This window comes from Myripristis murdjan, chromosome 10 (assembly GCF_902150065.1).
Source record: "Myripristis murdjan chromosome 10, fMyrMur1.1, whole genome shotgun sequence".
Classification (NCBI taxonomy): domain Eukaryota; kingdom Metazoa; phylum Chordata; class Actinopteri; order Holocentriformes; family Holocentridae; genus Myripristis; species Myripristis murdjan.
In genome coordinates this window covers 6474770-6494485 of record NC_043989.1, presented here as the reverse complement: position 1 = coordinate 6494485, position 19716 = coordinate 6474770, and the positions used below count along the sequence as shown (strand labels likewise).

The window sequence follows — 19716 nt, the reverse complement described above, 5'->3', positions numbered from 1 at the left end:
TCGCACGGCGCACAAATCAACTTTGGTGGCCCAGGGGGGACAACTCAATGAATAAAATGTGCACGGGGGGAAATACACAAAAAAAAGTGCACTGAGGATGTTTTTTTTTTGTTTGTTTTTTTTTTTGCTTTGCCCCCTCATTTTTATTTTCATGAACTTTCAGACTCGCTTCTACGACTCCATTAATTTCCGATCCCGATGTCAAAATGTGTGTGAGTGGGGCGTGCATTCATGCTGCGGTTGTTCAGGTGGTCGTACCTGCAGCAGCAGATTGTGGTTGATCAGGGAGAAGACGGGCGGGTTGTCGTTGACATCAGTGATGGTGACAGTGACCTGGACCGCTGAAGACAGAGGGGGATCGCCTTCATCTGCTGCCTGCACCGTCAGAGAGTAATGGGGGACCTGCAGGGGAGGATGAGGGAGGGAAATAACTGTAAAATTCATTCATTGGTGTCCCTGTTTCTTTGTTTTCCAACTCTGAGTTTTAATGCTCTTTCTCTTTCTTGTCTCATTATTTTGCTGCTTTTGTCCTCCTTTGCTAATTTAGCCCACTTGGTTGTTTCAGGTATTCTCTCTAAGTCCTTTCCCCTTGTTTGTTCTTCTCTCCTTTTTTCTTTCTCCATCTGCCTATTTGTTTCATCCATTCATTTCCCATTCCTTTCATTTTGGCAAACACGGATGTAAGCACACATGCATAACAAAAGCACGCGCGTGCGCGGCGTCGCACAAACCGTTTCTCTCTTTCAAGGCAATTCCTGCCTGCAAAATTAATTTCTTCACTTCTTTGTTGCTTTGTCTTTCTGTTTGTGTTTTGTTTTTCTTATTCCCTCCCTCACGCTCTCAAGCATGTGCACATAAATTGCAATGACCTCCTCTCTGTCCAGAGCGGTGCGGATGGTGATTTCCCCGCTGCGAGGGTGAATCGAAAACTGCTGCAGAGAGTCGCCGCTCACTATGGAGTAACGAAGCCGACTGTTGACCGGGCCGTCTTGATCTGTGGCGGTGACCTGGAAGAGGAGAGGACAGAATAAACAACATCAGGAAAAAGATGAGAAAGAACAAGACAAGAAAAAAAAAAAAAAACAAGAAATGAAAGAACTTTTTAACTAAATTCAAAAAGTGCCAGATTTATTAAGTACCATTGTAAAGTATCAATCAATCAATCAAATTTTATTTATATAGCACCTTTCAAACAAATGCATGATATTCAAGGTGCTTTACATCTTGATTGACAAATAAGCATAAAATAAGAAGTGAAAGGACAAGGAGACCGATGCACACTCATAAAATATGGTTAATTAAAAAAAAAAAAAAAAAGTGAATAAAAAGATTTAAAAACAATAAAAACAGCAATACAAGAAAACAAGAATAAGATACTGAATAAAATATAAAAACAATATGAAATGATTTAAAACAATAAAAACACAGCAATAATAAAATAACTCAAGAATAAGATACTGAATAAAATATAAAAACAAGATGAAAAACAATAAAATAGAATGTAGAAAATAACATATATAAACTATCAATAAAATAACAATAAAACAAATACAGAGAAAATAATTAATAGTAAATAAGAAATAGAGTACCTATAAAACTATAAAATTATAATATTATAAGACACTACATAAAGGCCAGACCAAAGAGATGGGTAAGCATAAAACACACAGCGTGATTGACTCACCAGATTTAGAGGAAAACCAAATTAGCACAGATGAGAGGAAACTCAATATTATGATACTTTTATGTTTTTTTGTTCCTCTCTGCAGAGACATTTTCTGCAGGGAGGAACAGCTGCTTTTGTGAACACCTTCACCACATCAACCTACATCGCTGCTGATGCTGATATCAACCTCGGATCACCGAAACGTCAACTTTTCAGGAGCTAAAATAGTCTTGTCTTTGGTAGACGACCATGCTGACCACGTTTTTAGATTATTTTAGTCATAATCTGCTCTTTTTCACCTTGCTTCTAGTTTCAAATTCCACCTTCATTCAGGCGGCGGCCCAGTTTTCAGCTTGACCGGAGTATCACCTTGTTTGAGCCTCGCTTTGGCTTGATGCTACCTTGTTTGAACCTTGTTTTTAACTTGACCACTAGAATTTCAACGAATCTCTCTGCTTCTACCTTGACAGCCACGTTTAAGCTTGTTTGATCTTCAAGCTTGAACACAGTGTTTTTTTTTTTTTGCTTTTAGCTTCACAATCATGTTTTGAATTTTCTCGCTAGGCTATGAGCTCATTTTTCATTTTTGCCTTGCAAATGGCTTGACCATCACGCCTTCCTGAGCTTATCCATCGGATGGAGCACAGAGAAGCAGCGCATTATCTTTCGATTTCAGTTAAACAAGTGAAACAGCATTATGGAGCAGGGAAATGGTGAAAAGGAGGGACGGGAATAAGGGATGGGAGAGTGGTCGTGAGAGGAAAAATGTCAAATATGAAACCATATGATTACAGACTCATCATCCAGCCATGGTACAACCGTCAGCGAGCCACTGAGCTGTGTTATTGCTCTGTTATCTCTGCTGCTGGCCTGGCAGATGACGGCTGACATGCTGTCGGATAACCGTGTGTGTATGTGTGTGTGTGTGTGTGTGCGTGTTTGTGTGTTTAATCTTTTCACATGTGCATCATCAACAGGCTGCCAGATCCTGCCACATTACTACGTGTGTTGTGTGAGTCTGTGGTGACGAGCTGAATTGCTGAAATCCCCTGAGTGTGAATGTGTCGCTCTGCTCAATCGTCAGTGTTGGCCTGTAACTCTGTGTATGAGCTTATCTTGGTGTATGTTTGTGTGTGTGTGTGTGTGTGTGTGTGTGTGTGTGTGTGTGTGTACCAGGTATCACTAATGTTGTGGTGACATAAATCTGTCTCCTTCACGAAAACCATTAATGTTAGGGCGAAGATGTTGTGTAAAGTTAAGGTAACTTTAGGATTAGGTTAAGGTTAGGCAAGCAATGTGTGTGTGTGTGTGTGTGTGTGTGTGTAAAATCCTTCTTTACCTGCATCATCAGCAGGCTGCCAGGTGTCAAAGATTTTCTCATATTGCCTCAGTATGTGTATCTCTGTGTGTGTGTGTATTCAGTGTCAAGTAATAACAGAAAAAGGGCCTTAAACCATATTGAACCTCTACAATACACACACACACACAGTTATTTTCATTTAACCCATACACACACACACACACACACACACACACACACACAATATGGCGTGTGTGTTACGTGTGTATAAATGTATATGTGTTTGTGCATGTATTTGTGAGTGTACATATGCATGAGGGTGTGCCTAAGTTAGTGCATGTGCATTTGTATGTGTTAGTGTGTGTGTGTGTGTGTGCGTGCGTGCGTGCATCACTGATCTCCTCCTACCTGCATCACCAGGCTTCCAGGTGCCAGGGCCTCCGAGATCTCGGCGCTGTAGTCGCCCCGTCCAAACACCGGAGCGTTGTCATTCACGTCCGTCACGTTGATGATCACCATGGCGACGTCGCTGAGGGACGACTTGCCGCGGCTTCCCTCCACAGACAGGTAGTACTCCCGGCAGACCTCGAAGTCCAGCGGCTCGCTTAGCGTCAGAAGTCCTGCACATGACACAGAGAGGCCATGAAAGGATTCCTCGTTGTTCTTTTACTTTTAAAACTTAAAAGGCTTCAAGGCGCACTGGACGTGGCAACCGCTTCTGTAAAAAATGATGCTGCCTTATCAGTCGACATCACTAAGCACCTGGGACGGGGAAGAGATTCACCCCACTCGCCCAAATGAGATTTGGATCTCAGTGTGGTCGCTGGTAGGAAATCTCCACGCAGGAAATGACAAATTCAAACATTTAAAAGTGAAATGCAAACGGTCTCATCAGCAGCAGCAGCGCAGAGAAAGCCGGGCTCACCCACGTTTCATCTTTTGCTTTTTTCTCGCCCCCTCTGGTGTCATTCTGCATAAAGAACTGCGGACAGCCAGGTTGGTGAGCACGATCACGTCGTGTGCAGTGTTTACAGGATCTCTAGGTAACGGAAGCCCAAAAAAATTTCAAACAGACGCCTCTCGCGGCTTTAAAGCCTTTGTAATGCGCTTTGTAAAACACGCACGCTGGTTTTGTTCTCGCCCCTCGACTCCTCAACTCTCATGCAACAGTGAATGCCAGTTATTCTACTCCTTGATTTTTATTTTATTTTTTTTTTATTTTTAATTTGATTGTCACCTGTAACCAGTGTTGGGACCAATTACTCACAAAACTAATAAGTTACAATTACTAATTACTTCTGTAAAAAAGTAATTTTGATTACTACTCAATTACTGCTGCAGAAGAGTAATTCAATTACTGGGGAAAGTAATTTTTACGATTACTTTTTTCTTTTCTTAAATCCTCTTATTGATACACATATTTTTGCATTGCTGTTGCAGTGTGGACATTGCCGCCAAATTTCATCTATCATTGTCAGTGTTGGGCATGTTACTTTGAAAAAGTAATTCATTACAGTTTAAAGTAGTGATGCCAGCTTGTGCGGGTGGGGAATTAAACCCCGGTCTTCTGTATGGCAGGCGGAGATACTATCCACTCTGCCGATGGGGAACACATACGTAATTTGTGCTCATTCTCCATGCATGTTAAGTTACGAAAAACTGCAAAGTCCGACCAGTTTGAAAATTGACACACCACTTTTTCTCCACAAGACGCACATTTTTTTGAATAGGATAATAAAATAATAAGAATTATTAGTAGTAAGTAACGCTAGTAATGGCGCATTTTATTGTCAGTAACGGTAACGGCATTGTAACGGGGGAAACAGTAATTTCTTTGATTACTCGTTACTGATAAAAGTAACGCCGTTAGTAACGCCGTTACTCCCATCACTGCCTGTAACGATAGCCACTCATTGCTGATGAGGCTCATTATTTGCACAAAACATTGGCCTCAGGAGCTACAGTTCAGATAAATGGTTTATGATGCTTAAAACATATTCCATGCATCCTGGTCAGCACCACCATCTCTCACGGTGTATATTTCTAGTCAGCGCGACTATCTATATTTTTTTCCTAATACACTTCTGGGCGACTGCAATCTCTCTCTATGGCTGCAAACTGCTGTATGCTGCAACGCTCCAATGCACAATACAATGGTGAATGTGTATGTGGAGCGATAAAGTCTATTTAAAATGTACTGTACGCGCTCGTGTTACTACAAGATCCAAGGTGCTTTGGATGATAATATCCACCCAGAGCCCGTGTACTGTACTGTGGCTGGTGTGATGTATTATATATGGTGAACTCTCCCTCTGTCAGCCCGGCGAAGCTGTGTGTTTAACCTTTCCACAGCTATAAATCTCTCGTGTAGCCGGGGTGTTGTCTTTATTTGTTGCCTGGCGTCCGTGTGTGAAGTCGAACTTCACTTTGTGGTGAGGCCCAAAGAAGAGTCCTCAAAGGCATCCTCTTGTCATATTCCACTTTTTTTTTTTTTCTCCCCTCTCTGTTCTGTTCTGTCTCTCTCCTCTCAGCTTGTGTGTTCGGATGATTCAAGGTGTTCATTTATTCAACAATTCCTAAACCAGCTCAAAGTCTCCTCTCTTGAGTTTTCTCCTCTCATGGTCATTTGATCAATAGAGCCTTTTTCTGATTTTTTTTTTTTTCCCCCCAGGAATGTGAAAGTTTGTTTATAGGGCTTGAAGAAAGATAAAAGGAAAAAAAAAATCTTGTTATTTCTCTAGCTTTTGCAAGTCTTACATCAGCCCCACTTTAATTCAGTTACGTTTATTTGCCCAGCGACAAAACAGAAGCAGCATAATAAAAAAGCGTTTCATCCGCCACATCGGCAACAGGATGCACGCTCAAAATCACCGGTGACATCTGAGCTATCACAACGCGTGCCAATCACACTTACGAGGTAGGGCCTGTTGCAAATGTTGACCTTTCATTGCAGCCCCCCACCACCAGGCCAACTGGTGCATCATTAATATTTTAAAGACCACAACTCTGTGCCAGAACGCATCGCTCCTCCAGGTTCGGTCAATATCAGATCGGCGATGTATGAGAGACCATGGTATATGTTTGATGATAAAAGGTTTTTAAAACACACTCATATTCCACAATACACTTTGCAGGGCCTTTGCTTTGATTATAAGGTTGCTGGTTCACATCAGAGCCGGCGGTAATGGCCGGGCAGGGAATGTGAATGACACGTGTTCATCTCTAACTTGATCTGAAAATGAACGAGTGTCTGTTTTTTTGATATGAAACATGGCATTACTGAAAAAAGACCACTGTGCTCAATCAATCTGATAAACGCACCAAAAACTATTATTATTTGACTATTATTTGAAGGAGACAGACACGGCAGAATCCACAATGAATACCGAGCAATCATGCTTTCATTATCTTGTCTAGGTCTCTCTTTGATTAAGCTTATCTTCCTCTTAGCTATCTTCGTAAGGATTATTTTTTTTTCTCCCTTTAGCTATATGTACCCTCTGTCTGTGTCTGTCTTCTCTGTCTGGGTTTACCCGTCTCTTCTTCTTCCACCGCCTGTCGCTTTCCCGAACGAAGAAATACACCGACTATGCGCTCATGCATTCCCGGCTGATTAACATACTTCTCACCTGGCGATGCCCCAAATATAAACATTTATTTAATGTCGCGGCTAGCTAGTCATTCTGTTTGCACGTGTCAGCTTTTACATTTTTGGCGATCACTGCTATCAACACACCCTGGAGTTGCCAGGATTTGTTTTTAAAACTTTATTATGCCGGACCGAAATGAAGAGGGACTGATACCGCCGCTCTAGAGTTAATTATACCACACAAACCCCGAGTGTATCTGTCGACTAACACTAAGTCACATTCAGCAGAGTGCTGGGCTGAGAGACAGAGTCTATTTCCCTGGGCTGTCAGCCAGTCTGCTGAACCGCACTTCATTAAGATAAAACAAAATGGGATCCAGTAATAACAACCACCTATCATTCTCCCAAAACCAAACACTTCCAGGTTTCACTGGGTAAATTATGTGCACCTAGAACACAGTGCAGGGCTGACTTCATTGATTTTCCAAGCTCAAGAGCTTCGTACAGGCCAGCCCGAGCCAGAGCAAGCCATGTTATTTTTTCTCTTTTCTTTTTCTTTTTTTTTCCATTTTTTTTTTTTCAATCTGTGGAAGGTTGACTGAATTTTGTTTTTGTTTTTTTTTCGGCAACTTTCTGCTTCACATTCATACAGTTCAACAGTTGCAACTGTGTGCCAAGTAAATAATAAAAACAGCAATTATAATGATGATGATAATAATAATAATAATACACATTGCTTACATAGTACTTTTCAAAACGTATGTCAAGGAGAATTAACTATATCACCAGAGCGTGCAGTCACTGATTACTGAGCAGCTTCACTGGAGCCACTGAGGGTTTAGTGCCTTGCTCAAGAGCAACTGGATGCATACATGACACTTTAATCCTTTAAGGGTCACTCTTCCAGATCTAGAGAGACTTACAATGTGCCACAGCAGAGCTTAAGCGTTGTTTTCTCAATCGAAAAATTATAAACAGTCGAGTATAATGAGGTCTCAAGCCGAGGCCTTGGTGCCTTAAAACATTCTGGTGGCCACAGACCTTCATGTAAGAACAGTGCAAAGAAAAACAATGAAATAAGAGCAAAGAAATAAAAAGGACTTTTTCTTGTTTGGGTGCAAACAGGGTGAGTAGAGATGGGAAAAAGGTGATTTGTTTTACTTTTCTCACACAATTCACAAGTTAACCCTATAAAGCCTGAACTAGGAAAGAATTGGCAGAAAATTCCATTTTTTTGAAATTGAACCCTTTATTTAGTCCTATAACAAAATATATATAAAAAATAATTTAGAAAAAATGTTATTACACGACCTTTCTGGTGTATGATATATGATATGTACTTGAAGTGCCAATGGTATGGTCCAGGGTGAACAGGGGAAGTGTTCATAGGTATACAACAGTATTTTGGTCAAGTATTGATTAAACTGAAAACGAAAAACGGAATTGAAAATGTGTATCATATATGATACAAATGGCTTTATAGGGTTAAAATCTTCCTCTCTAACCTCTGGTCTGTATTTTCCCTTTGAGTTAATTACAAACCTGTGTTGGTTCAAAATGTCTAACTCAGCTTTTGAACTTGAGCGTGTACTTGAAGAAACTTTACTTTACTTATTTTTTTTCAGTCCGACTGATCTTCTCTTTGACTTTACTGAGCAGAATAATCAGCCGTTCACTCAGAAACTCTGAAAGCTTCAGCTCCGTTTGCTCTGAGAACTGCACCCTCCTCCTCCTCCTCCTGTTTGGTGCCGTAAAGCAACACAGCAGATTTCCCTTCAGATCCCACCCGGCGCCTCACGTGATGAAATGCAGCGCGGAATCTGACAAAATGTGTGTGCGGATGATTCACTGCTGCCGAGATGCTACACACTGCACCTTTATAACACGAACCAGGTTAGCGATTTGCACGGCTCGAACACGACGGCTCACCCTCCCCCTCCGCCAGGTTTCTGTCAATAAGGGCTGCTGTGTGTGTTTTGTGTATTGCTGCAAGTTTTTGGAGCTCCTCCGGGACACTGTGATGTGAATTCTAAGAAAGAAGAAAATGGGTGACGGCGATTTGTCACTGTCGACTTAAACGACTCTGCTTCCCACATGCTGCAGTGCACACACACACACACACACACACACACACACACACACACACACACAGAGGACAAATACAGCCACATGCACACACATAAATGCGACAGCACACACAGTCATAAAACACTTGTTTGAGTAAACACACACACACACACACACACACACACACACACCGGGGTATCTGCAGGTTTCAGAAAGTCAAACTGAAGTGCTTTTAAACGCTGCTTAAAATTTAATTTCAGAGCAATTTAAAAACCAGAATAAAGCAGAATAAAGCAGCACCTTTTCACCTTTTGTAGTGACTGAACACAGCTCCGAGATACTCTACACAGATACTGATACTCTGAGAAACAAGTAAAGCAGGTAAAATATATTTGCACCGACACTAATTTTAACTAATTTTTTCGTTCATTTATCTGAATTTGTTTTTGTTTTTCTTTTTTCTTTCATTTCGTCTTTGTCCAAGGTGATTTTTTTAAACCACTAACATATTTTATGGATTTTATATACTAATTGTATCCATAAATGTTAGCTTTTACATATTTTATAGTTTCAAAAATCATACAGATATTCTTTTTGCAAATGGTGATAAAAAAAAAAAAAAGCGCTGCAGGTGCCCCTGTGTCTGTGAATGCAAATAGTAATTATGCGGCTTTGCTCATAAATATTTTTTGTTGTACCAGATGGGTGGTACTTACCACAAAGAAGCGTTTACTGGAAAACCTCTAACCCCACCAAACCCCACCCATCTGGCACTCACAGTGAGTAAGATGTAACAAACCATGGGAAGTACTCGCAAACGCTATCTGATCTGGGGCTCGCGTCGATGTTATGTTTTGCAAAACTGCATCCTTACGGAAATTTACTGATGACTCGGAAGATTCGTGATTTACATAAAAGTCAATCATTCGTCGGAGATCAAACAACAGAACTCATGAATTATCCACCATCGATCATGTAGCCATGTCGGCCTGAGGCAAAATCATTTCATCTTTACCAAAAGGAAGTAAGAGCTTGTATTTTATGTTAATATTTTTTTTGGAACTCATGCAGCAATCCTTAAATTTTCTCTATTTTTTGTGTCCAAGAGCAACCTCTCCGCTGTTGGATATCATTGCTCTGTGATGTTGAGAGCATCTTTCATGAGATGTTTTGTGATGCTGTGCTGCAATTTTACGTTTTTAGTGAACCCACTTTCCCTCATCTACTTCCACGTCGTTTAGTGACTTCCCAAGATGCCTTTCACCAACCAACAGAGAAGCAGTACTGTATAATCTCGATGAATTCAGCTGTGGCTTTTACATGTTTGTGGAGAGAGAGAGAGAATGAGAGAGAGCGGGCACAAACAGAACAAGAGCTGTCAGGAAAAAGCATGAGCCTTCACTCGCCGCTGCATTGTATTCTGGTCTATCTGCTGCTGGCGCCGCGGAGAAATTGGCCTGTCTGCGTCTCGTCTGCCACGCATTTCTCCCTGCGCGACGGCGGAATGCCATGGCAAAAATTGCAGCTCTAGAAAAAAAAAAAAAAAAAAAGCCCTTCCTTGTTTGTTGACTGGGAGGAACTCACACCCAAACCTCCACTCATGTTTTAGGTCGCTGACATGTTTTCTGTTATCAGACTCGATTTCTGCAGCTGGGAAAAGTCTGATCGTGACGTCAAATCATCGACATTTTGGTAATTTTTCTACAGGAATGAGAAGAATTCACCAAACGACTAACCTGAGCGAGGAATGCAAGATACAAGACCAGCTGCTGAATTTAAGAGAATTAACTGAGACCAAAGCATGAAGAGCAAAACAGAGTGAGAGAGAGAGAGAGAGAGAGAGAGAGAGAGATTTTATGACCTCAAAGTATAAAAGTAAAAAGCAAGCAAGCAAAAAGTAACAGCAGCGAGGCTGATTATTACTGCCAAAAATCCATTTCTCCAGCAACTGTGTGCATGTGTGTGTGTGTGTGTGTGTGTGTGTGTGTGTGTGTGCGTGTGTGTTGGTATGAATTCTCATTAACATCAGTGACACATCTCCCCGATGACGCTTACTCAGCAGAACGCTCCTCGGCAATTCAGACTGTCTGACGTCTCATAAAGACATGCTACACACCCAGCGTGTGTGTGTGTGTGTGTGTGTGTGTGTGTGTGTGTGATAAAAAGTAGTGAGACTGATGTAAAACAACTTTTTGGCAGCAAGTTTGAATTTCAAAGTAAAAAATGAATGAGAGCAAAGTACAGAATAAAAGACAGAAAAGAAGAAAGAAAGAAAGAAAGAAAGAAAGAAAGAAAGAAAGAAAGAAAGAGAAGAAGGAAGTGAAACTTATTGAGTGTGTAATGTGTTCAAGTGAAATATCGAGCAGTGCAAGTGATTGAGAGAGAGAGAGAAAGAGAAAGAGAGAAAGAGAGAGAGAGAATAAAAAAGTAAGGGATCGGGAGAAGTGCTGGTGTGTGAGGGCAAGTCGGTGCAGGCAATCTGAAGAACTCTTCCTCCACAATCTATTACTGCTTCACTACACATTTAGAGGATCACAGCCTTCAAAAAAGAAAAAAAAAATCAATGACAAACGTCTCTGTTTTTAATAAGGCCTCCACACACACACACCGACACACACACGCGGACACACACTCTGTGAATTGCTTCTTGTTTGGGATCGTGTCAATAGAGAGCCAAAGCATTTCATCTCCGCCTCAGCAGTGATTGCAATACGGGCGTCAGAATCCAGCCTGAGGTATTTACCCTTTAAGAAACTTGTTAACTTGGCTCTCGCAGCATCAGACGGCCCTTTTAACTACCGATAGATGGTTTTGTGCTTTTAGTCGAACTCGTCTCATGAATATATATTAATTTGCTGCCAAAACAAGCACTGAGAATTTCAACAACTTGGCCAGGAAGAGCCGTTTCCTGGTGTCGTTCCTCCCGTTTACGTCCTTCTCTTCTGCTGCCGAATTCAAAACGGGGTGGGATTTTTTTTTTTTTTTTTTTTTTTTTTTGATTACTGTCGTGCTGTTTCAAACTTCTAAACTTCGTCCTTCTCCTGAATAATGAAACTTAATGAAGTGGACTGTAGACAGTGATCAATGAGCGCCGCTCGTCTGACCGGCTGCCCTTTAAAGATTTGTTGCCTGCCTGCTGTGAGGCGGCCCCGCGCAGCCCAAAGGGCAGCCCAAAGCTGGTTCTTCCCAACTCTGAAAGTTTCTGTAACACAGCAGGGGATGGAGCATATATTTACATACACGCATCTATTTAACTTGAGGTCACAAGGCGACTTCTCTAACTTCTGCTCTACAGTCACTTCATGCAAAAATGGCACAAATGTCCCAAACAGCAAAACGAGCATGGGCTGTCATCTTTCTTTTTTGTTTCACTCCACCAAGATTTGCACAGTACAGTGGTCCCTTGTTTATCGCAGGACTTACGTTCTAAAAATAACTTGCAATAGGCGAAATCCGCAAAGTAGTCAGCTTTATTTTTTACAATTATTATAGATGTTTTAAGGCTGTAAAACCCCTCACTACACACTTTATACACTTTTTTCAGACAGGCATTAACATTTTCTCACTTTTCTCTCTTGTTTAAACACTCTCAAAGTTCAAACCTTCGTAGAAAAATAAGTCCAGTATTATAGAATGAACGCATTCTGTACTGTACAGGAGACACGGCACGGAGGAGATTGATTGACAATGGTCTACAGTCCCTTAGCCAATCAGGACGCAGAACAAAATGTGCTGTAAAAAAAAAAAAAGCATGCAAAATTGCACTAAAAAAAAATCTGTGAAACTGCGAGGAAAGGTGAACCGTTTTATAGCGAGGGACAACTGTACCAAATTTCGACCACTGATATGGTGCATTCAATTCCCTCAAACAGGGAAACAGACAGGCTGGGATGCTTCATACTGTAACTTGTCATTTTTTTCATTGTAAGAACGTCTAAAACAGGAAGAGGGCGCTATTCTTCTAGAGCCCCAGGGGTCCTTGAAGGGGTTCCAAGAGGCCCTCAGGAAAATGGGGAATATTTTAATTTTATTATTACATCACTGAGAGCTTAGCCAAATGAGAGAATGTATACGAATGACTATTCTGTTCCTCGGTTTCACACTTGTCACCGTTAATCTGTTAAGCTGCCAATCTGCCAATCTACAGTACAGACAGCTATGAAATAACTTAATCTTATCAGATGGGGATCCCTCAGATTACATCTTATCAAATACGGGTCAGCGGCCTGATGTGTATCCGTTTGGGGGCTTTTGGTGCCAAAAAGGTTGAGAACGACTCTTCTAGAGGTACAGAGCTAAAGCGAGGAGAGTTTTAACATTTCAAATAGTTTCCTCAGGACAGCACCTGTGGCATTTTTGCAGAAATAAATCGTCACCACATTAATCCGGTGACACTGCTATAACTGTCCTAAAATAAACACTGAACTCTGCACTACATCATTCTTCTCTGCACTGCATCTCCGGAAAGTTTTCAGAGTCTTTTCTTCTTTTTTTAAGCAGTTTCTGGCAATGGCAGATAGCGGAAGTGTGACAGGCCGATGGATAAATCAGTTCTAAGATGTTTAATCCCTTCAGTAAAGCTAACGTCATCGGGGAGTTGGGAACGGCACTGTCACGAGACAGCGGCCACCAATCATCACCACCATGTGTTGACAGCAATTATACCGGGATACCACAATTAATTTGACAATGACATGTCCATGTATGAAAATGCGTGCACCTTTAAAACAGACGGAGGAAGAAAGGGAACCAATTAAAGTCTGGGACAGATAAAAAGCTCTTTCCAACCTGTCTGCGGGTCCAGCAGGAACCGCTTATCTCCGTTTCCGGACACGATGGTGTAGACGATGGGCTCCGGCCCGCCGCCGTCTCTGGTGAGGGCGGAGACGCTCAGCACCTCCGCGCCGACCGCCGTGGACTCTGGGAGCTGGGCGGTGTACTCTGAGCTCAGGAAGACGGGCTGGTAGTCGTCCAGGGAGACGACGTCCACCGTTACTGTGGCGACGGAATAGAGGTGGCGAGGCAGGCCGCGGTCCGTGGCCTTGACCTTCAGCTCAAAGGTCGGCGGGGCGTCGGGGGACAGCGGACGCTCCAGCCGCAGGACGCCCGAGAACTCGTCCAGGGAGAAGTAGCCGCCGTCGCCGGACAGGAGGGAATACTTCACCTCCGAGTTTATACCTGAGGGGGAGAGCACCTGGATCAACCACCTGCATCATACAGCTTCATGTTAAACTGATACAAGGGGCCAATCTTTGCGTTTTATTTATTAAAATCCAATATCGCCAGTATGGTGGAAAGCATGTGTGTTTGATTACATATTTATATCAAAGAGCTGCTTAATATCACACTGTCTACCTGAACTGACAGAAATCTTCATTGGATTATTCAGTTTTATACCAAGATCACAGTACACATTTTTTTTTTTTTTTTTTTTTTTTTTTTCAGAATAGGGGTGCTTTCCGTGCCATACAACATCATGAAGTTTGAGAAAACTCTCATAAACAACTGAAAGTGAACAATTCCCCAGAATCCACTGCAAAAACACAATTCCCGTGATGATCTAAATGTTTTTTCAGAGCCTTCTTCACCTGAGACGACAAGAGAAAAATCTACAAAAAAAAAACAAAAAAAAAAACTGAATGCTACCACTTTTAGCCTCACAGCAAAAATACCAAGAAACAGTAATAAATCAGTAATGACACCAGACCTATTACAATTATTATTAGACCGGGCTACTAATTTATTAAACCAGTAGTTATGGTTTTTAAATTTGGCTCAGGCGAAGGTGAAGACAACTGCAGGAGTGCTCTACTGTTGTTACTAATTACACACATTGTGTAAAGGAGGGGAGAAGGCAAACATCAATCCATAAGACAGTAGTTTAATTACTGTTATTTTTTCTTTGCTGTTCACTGTATTGTAACAATAATACCCTAAAGGGCATTCTTCGCTGCAATTATGGGTCTGGCAGTAACGCAACAGGGCAGAAGGTGCAGCCAAGTTTCATCATCAAAGAAGTCAACAAAGTATATATTTCTGTGTATCACAGCTTTTATGTAATAATTACCAATATGTAAAGGCTACTGTCTACGAGGTAACACTTTTCTTTTTTTTATTTTCTTCAAAGTAGCATACATGACATGAAATACATGAAAAGAGAACACTGGAATAAAGACTGAGGATGCTGTGGTACCCGGTTCGATTTTGAAATCATTTTTAACATAAAAGGTTAACAGCCATCATCCGTTGTCCTATTCTGTTATTAAAACCTACATTTTTTTTTTTTTTTTTTTTGGATGGAAAACAGTGAAACAACCAGGGCCCATCACAGATTCCTCTGAGATCCAAAGGAAGCTCAAAAGCACCTTATTAGTCCTCCTCACTCAAAAATACATATTACATATACATAATTCTAAAGAGTTCCTTAAAAAATCCCTCATATGTGCATGGAGGATTTATGAATTAAGGGGTTCCTCAAAGCACCAAGAGGTTCCTCAAAGCGCTTTTTCTTAAAACTGCTGCAGCGGTTAATGCAGTCAGAAGGCGTTTGTAGTCAACACTGGTTCAATGAGGTAAAAAAGTCAACTGCAAGTCAAAAGTTCTTTTCTTTTTTTTTTTTTTTTTTTGTTACTCAATATTCATGAATTAACATCTGAGATGAAAGTAAGTTCTCTATCTGAGTCATATCTGAGCAGCAGCAGGGGTAATTTATGTTTAATTACCTCCTATACGATCTGGAAATATGAAAGTAATCATATAATGTGAGTATGATTAAAGTGTCAAGAGGCTTGTGGGAGAGAGAGAGAGAGGGAGAGAGAGAGAGAGAGAGAGGGAGAGACGGTCTAATGTTGGGCAATAAGTTGAATAACTGCACAGACAAACAAGCTGTTACCTGAAGATTGTGATCATGTCTGTGATGAGAATAAAGAATCTGCCGAGAGATTTCTGCCATAATCAAAACCTCATCTGGTCTTCCACAAGATTTTCGTTTGTGATGAAAAAAAAAAAGCAAAGGCGAGACGTCGCAGCAGGGGAGACGCACCGACACCACATATCAGCGGAGACAAGGATTACCAAAAAAAAAAAAAAAAAGATAAAAAAGTTGAGATTTTTTGAAGTGAGAAGTGACTTTAAATCAAAACAGCGGGTGATATGACGCATTTCAGCTGACACTCCGCTGTGTGAACGCACAGATACCTGTCTGTCTGTCTGCTGATCTCCTGATCAATCTGCCTGTCTATCCATCTATCGTTCAATGTCTCTCAGTCTTTCTATGTTGCATTGATGCCGAGCTTCAGTGTATGTTTTATGTTACAAGCCCAGTTGGCTGATCTTCCTATATTATAAACCCAAAAGATGATGGCAGCAGCTCTACTTGGGAGCCACAGAGTGAGAGATCACACCCAAACTGATCAGTTAATTGACTGATCCATAATTATGTCTAAGGTCTATATATCCTTTATGGAACCTGGCCTTGTTTTCTCTTCTTTTGTACCACCTGCCGCCTCTTTTTCTGCACTACTTTATTTTATTTTATTTTATTTCATTTTTTTTTTTTTTTATTTTCATTTTATTTTGGCACATCAATTAAATGTAAGAGAAAAAAAAACATGCCAACTCATGAGTGAGTCAATGAATTATTGTCAACTGTGAGAAAGTTGCACAGACAAGTGGGTGCACATCTGAAGGAGTGGCTGACCTGTTCTGTCGGCTCCTGTCTCCCTGCCCAGCTGTGCATGGATGTGTGTGTGTGTGTGTGTGTGTGTGTGTGTGTGAAACTCCTCTTTGAATGGCAGATCAAACACTGCGCACACCTCCACTGGTAGCGAACAGACGGCGCTAACACAGACTGTCTGTTCCCATTGAGTTTTATCTGATTCCACTGTTCCAACGACTAGACCGGCCAATTATCAAAGGGAACAAATAAATAAAACATTAATCACTGGGAATTTGCACTGAGCTGGGGGTCAGCGTGACTTCAGTCGGAAGAGTTTGGTTCAGATTAGCTGAGTATTCGGTGATAAAACACAGAAGCGATAAACACAAGTGATCAATGTCGGTGATAAAAACTACAAACGGACTCATTTGTGCAGGTGAGATAAACAAGAGGCCTCTAACAATTCAAGAGAGGCAAAAAGAAAGAAAGACAGAAAGAAAGAAAGCTCTACGTCAAGTTTTTACAGCACTTACTACTTAATACTACATTTTGATTTTGCTTTTCAACTAAATTCTATTTTATTCATTACTTTTAGCATTTTGAAGAGTTCACTGTACATAATGGACTTGTTAAAATGTCTAAATATCTTTGAAGGTATGGGGGAGAAAGTAGCTGGAATTTATTATCTAGGCTACTTCTGTACTTGTCAAAGTTGGCCTAAGCTAAAGCAAACTAAGATAAAAACTTAAATGGATAATGGAATCTAAATTTGATCACAGCTAATAAAAAAAAAAAAAAAAAAACAGAATAACTAACTTAAAGCTCAAAAAATCGCATCTACAAACTTAATGAGTAAAGTAAGGCACTGGCCCTGCAGGCTTAGAGTTCACATCCCTCAATGGGTGTAAAAAAAAATCCTGTGAAATACTTTTTTTATGTATGAAATGGCGGAAAATGATTAAAAAGAATGACTAGGACTCAGTGGAGTGCAAACGTCCACCAATGGCTGTCAGTGTGGCAGCTGAACATCAGATTTTCACCAAGTTAATTATTTCCTCCATGCGCGTTCGGTTCAGGACATGCTCATAACTCACACCAAAACCAAATTTTAGACGCTTTTAAGCCGATTTGAGACGTTTTTTACGATGGCCAACAGAGCGCGAGCAAATACAAAGATCATTCCACGACTTTTCATAATCGTTTGAGATATATCACAAAGAGACAGACAGAAACAAAAACAGTATAACCCACGTCCAACTCCACAAACCAAAACAGGGTAAAGAGAAACAGTATCAGGTGGGCGTTTGGAGAATGCAGAACTCTGCTGGGACAAGCTGAGCCATTAGTCTTTTAAAATGTTCAGCGATACCACACACACACACACACGCAAGCAAAAACACACAAACACCCTAACTCAAGCCTGTCCATTAGGCTTTCATTGTGTTGCGTATCACCAATACCACACATGCACGCGCACACACACAAATACACGCACTAACATACACCGGTGTTGATGTGACTGAAAAGCTGTCGCAACATGTTCAGAGCTGAGCGAGACAATAAACTGTGCCCTGCTGTTCTATGGCCGTGTGATTCACAGGAAATACGAGGGCGGGCAGGGAAGTCTCCGCTGCCCCGTGCACCATTCATTAGTCACTGTTCTAGTCAAAGCTGGATTGAGCAAAAAGGGTTTGTGTAAACAGTTTTAGAGTAATACCTGTAATCCATGACATTTTCATATGTCCCATTTTGCTATCACTCACTGATAAAACACAATGCCTTTTACACTTGCTGCTCTAAACAGTGGGTTTCTGGTAGCACTTTCATGGGAAGAAATCCACCACTGTACAAATTATACATTTTACGTTTCCCAGTTTTTTTGGACTAAACAAAAGAGCACTCAATCTCCATCAACAGAAAATGCAAGTCCCACCCACACTGTTTGATTGACAGGTGAAGCAATGACCGCTTGGTATCAAAGATGGAGAAAAAGTCAATAAGATGCAGAGCCTGTCGATTCACAAAACTTGAAAATTGCAGTGGATAGGTGATTCCTTTGTGTGGATACTTGCAGCTACATTAGCTGAAAATTCTAATCATTTAAATCACTTAAAGTTTTGTGCATTAACAACAAATGCCTTAAATCAGGGGTCACCAATCATGTGCCATGGAGGGCCAAGAGGCTGCAGGTTTTCATTCCAACCAAGACCTCCACCAGGTGATTTCACTGATTAGTTCCTCCTTTCTGATACAAGGTGAGGTAACCAGTGAAATCACCTGGTGGAGGTCTTTTGTCACTGACTGAGCTGGGTCTGGGGACCAGCTCAGTCAGTGACAAAAGCGTCACACAGCGCAGGGGTTTCCTGGGATTAGCTCCCCACAACAGTGCCACCTCTGAGGAGAGCCTGCCACGGCTGCATCACTGGACCAGGGACGCCACCCAGGAGTCCAGGATCCAGCGGCTCTTCCCTCTCTGCCAGGTCCTTGGGGCAGCGCCGGCAGTGATCGGGTCAGCGTTGATCCGGGTCCTGCTTGGCGACATCCTCCAGTCCGCTCCCTATCGCAGCTCTCAGAAGTAGCAACCCTCCTGGGAGGCTTGTTGGGGCACTTTTCCTGGAGGAGTTCTGCAAGGACCTGGCAGACAAGGAGAGCTTCCCCCTCCCAACACCTTTGGCAGAGCGTGTGTCCTGGTTCTGAACGCTGGGAAAGATGTGTACACGCCTGTCTGCTGCAGGGGTTCCTGGCAGACAGGTTGACATTCTTCCCAGCCATTAAGTTCCGGGACATTCAGGGGACCCGGAAGGTGTGGTGGAAGGCAAGGGACTTCGTCAACCTCCACCACGGCGACCAGGCCCCCTTGCCGCTCAGCAAGGTGGCCCAGGCAACTATGAACGTGTGCCAGGAAATTAAGCTCAGCTCCATGACCTATTCCAGGGCCCTGGAAAAATACAGGGACCATGGGATGCCCTGGATCCCCAAGGTGCTCACTCTCCTGCCGCCTACATTACGGTCACGGTAGAGTCAACATGATCACCTTTGTGAGTGCTGTCGGCTTACTCATGAACGGTGATTATGTGGACTACTACCACCTGCACACCCTCCTGTCTGACATGAGCAAGGTCATGTCTCAGGCAGATCTGCAGCTTCTGCGGCTTCTGCAGATCTGACGTTGGGCAAGGTCTAGATTGACCTTGCCCAAGGTCTTCAACATGCTCATTTGGAAGCTCCACGAGGCTATCCCTGTGCACCTCAATGTACAGGTCCCGAAGGGGTTTCAGTTCCTGAGGGAGGAGCAGCCATACCAGCAGCCCCTGGACAATGTGCAGGCCGTTGACCCTGAGGAGATAGAGGCTGGGCCTCCCACGCCATGTGCCTCAATGTACAGGTCCTGAAGCTGACCCTAACATGTTTGCCACATATTTAATTTACAAAAGACA

The 19716-nt window shown here is 42.0% G+C and overlaps 1 protein-coding gene across 1 annotated transcript in view; it reads right to left on the bottom strand.

Moving 5' to 3' along the window:
- The window catches only part of fat2 (FAT atypical cadherin 2), a 106182-nt gene that overhangs the window by 32557 nt on the left and 53909 nt on the right, over positions 1–19716 (bottom strand). The window contains exons 16-19 of the mRNA XM_030061765.1: positions 13411–13800; positions 3375–3586; positions 870–1007; positions 259–402 (exon numbers count right to left, since the gene is read on the bottom strand). Coding sequence (XP_029917625.1) covers positions 259–402; positions 870–1007; positions 3375–3586; positions 13411–13800 — 884 coding nt within the window. The remainder of the gene's footprint in view (positions 1–258; positions 403–869; positions 1008–3374; positions 3587–13410; positions 13801–19716) is intronic.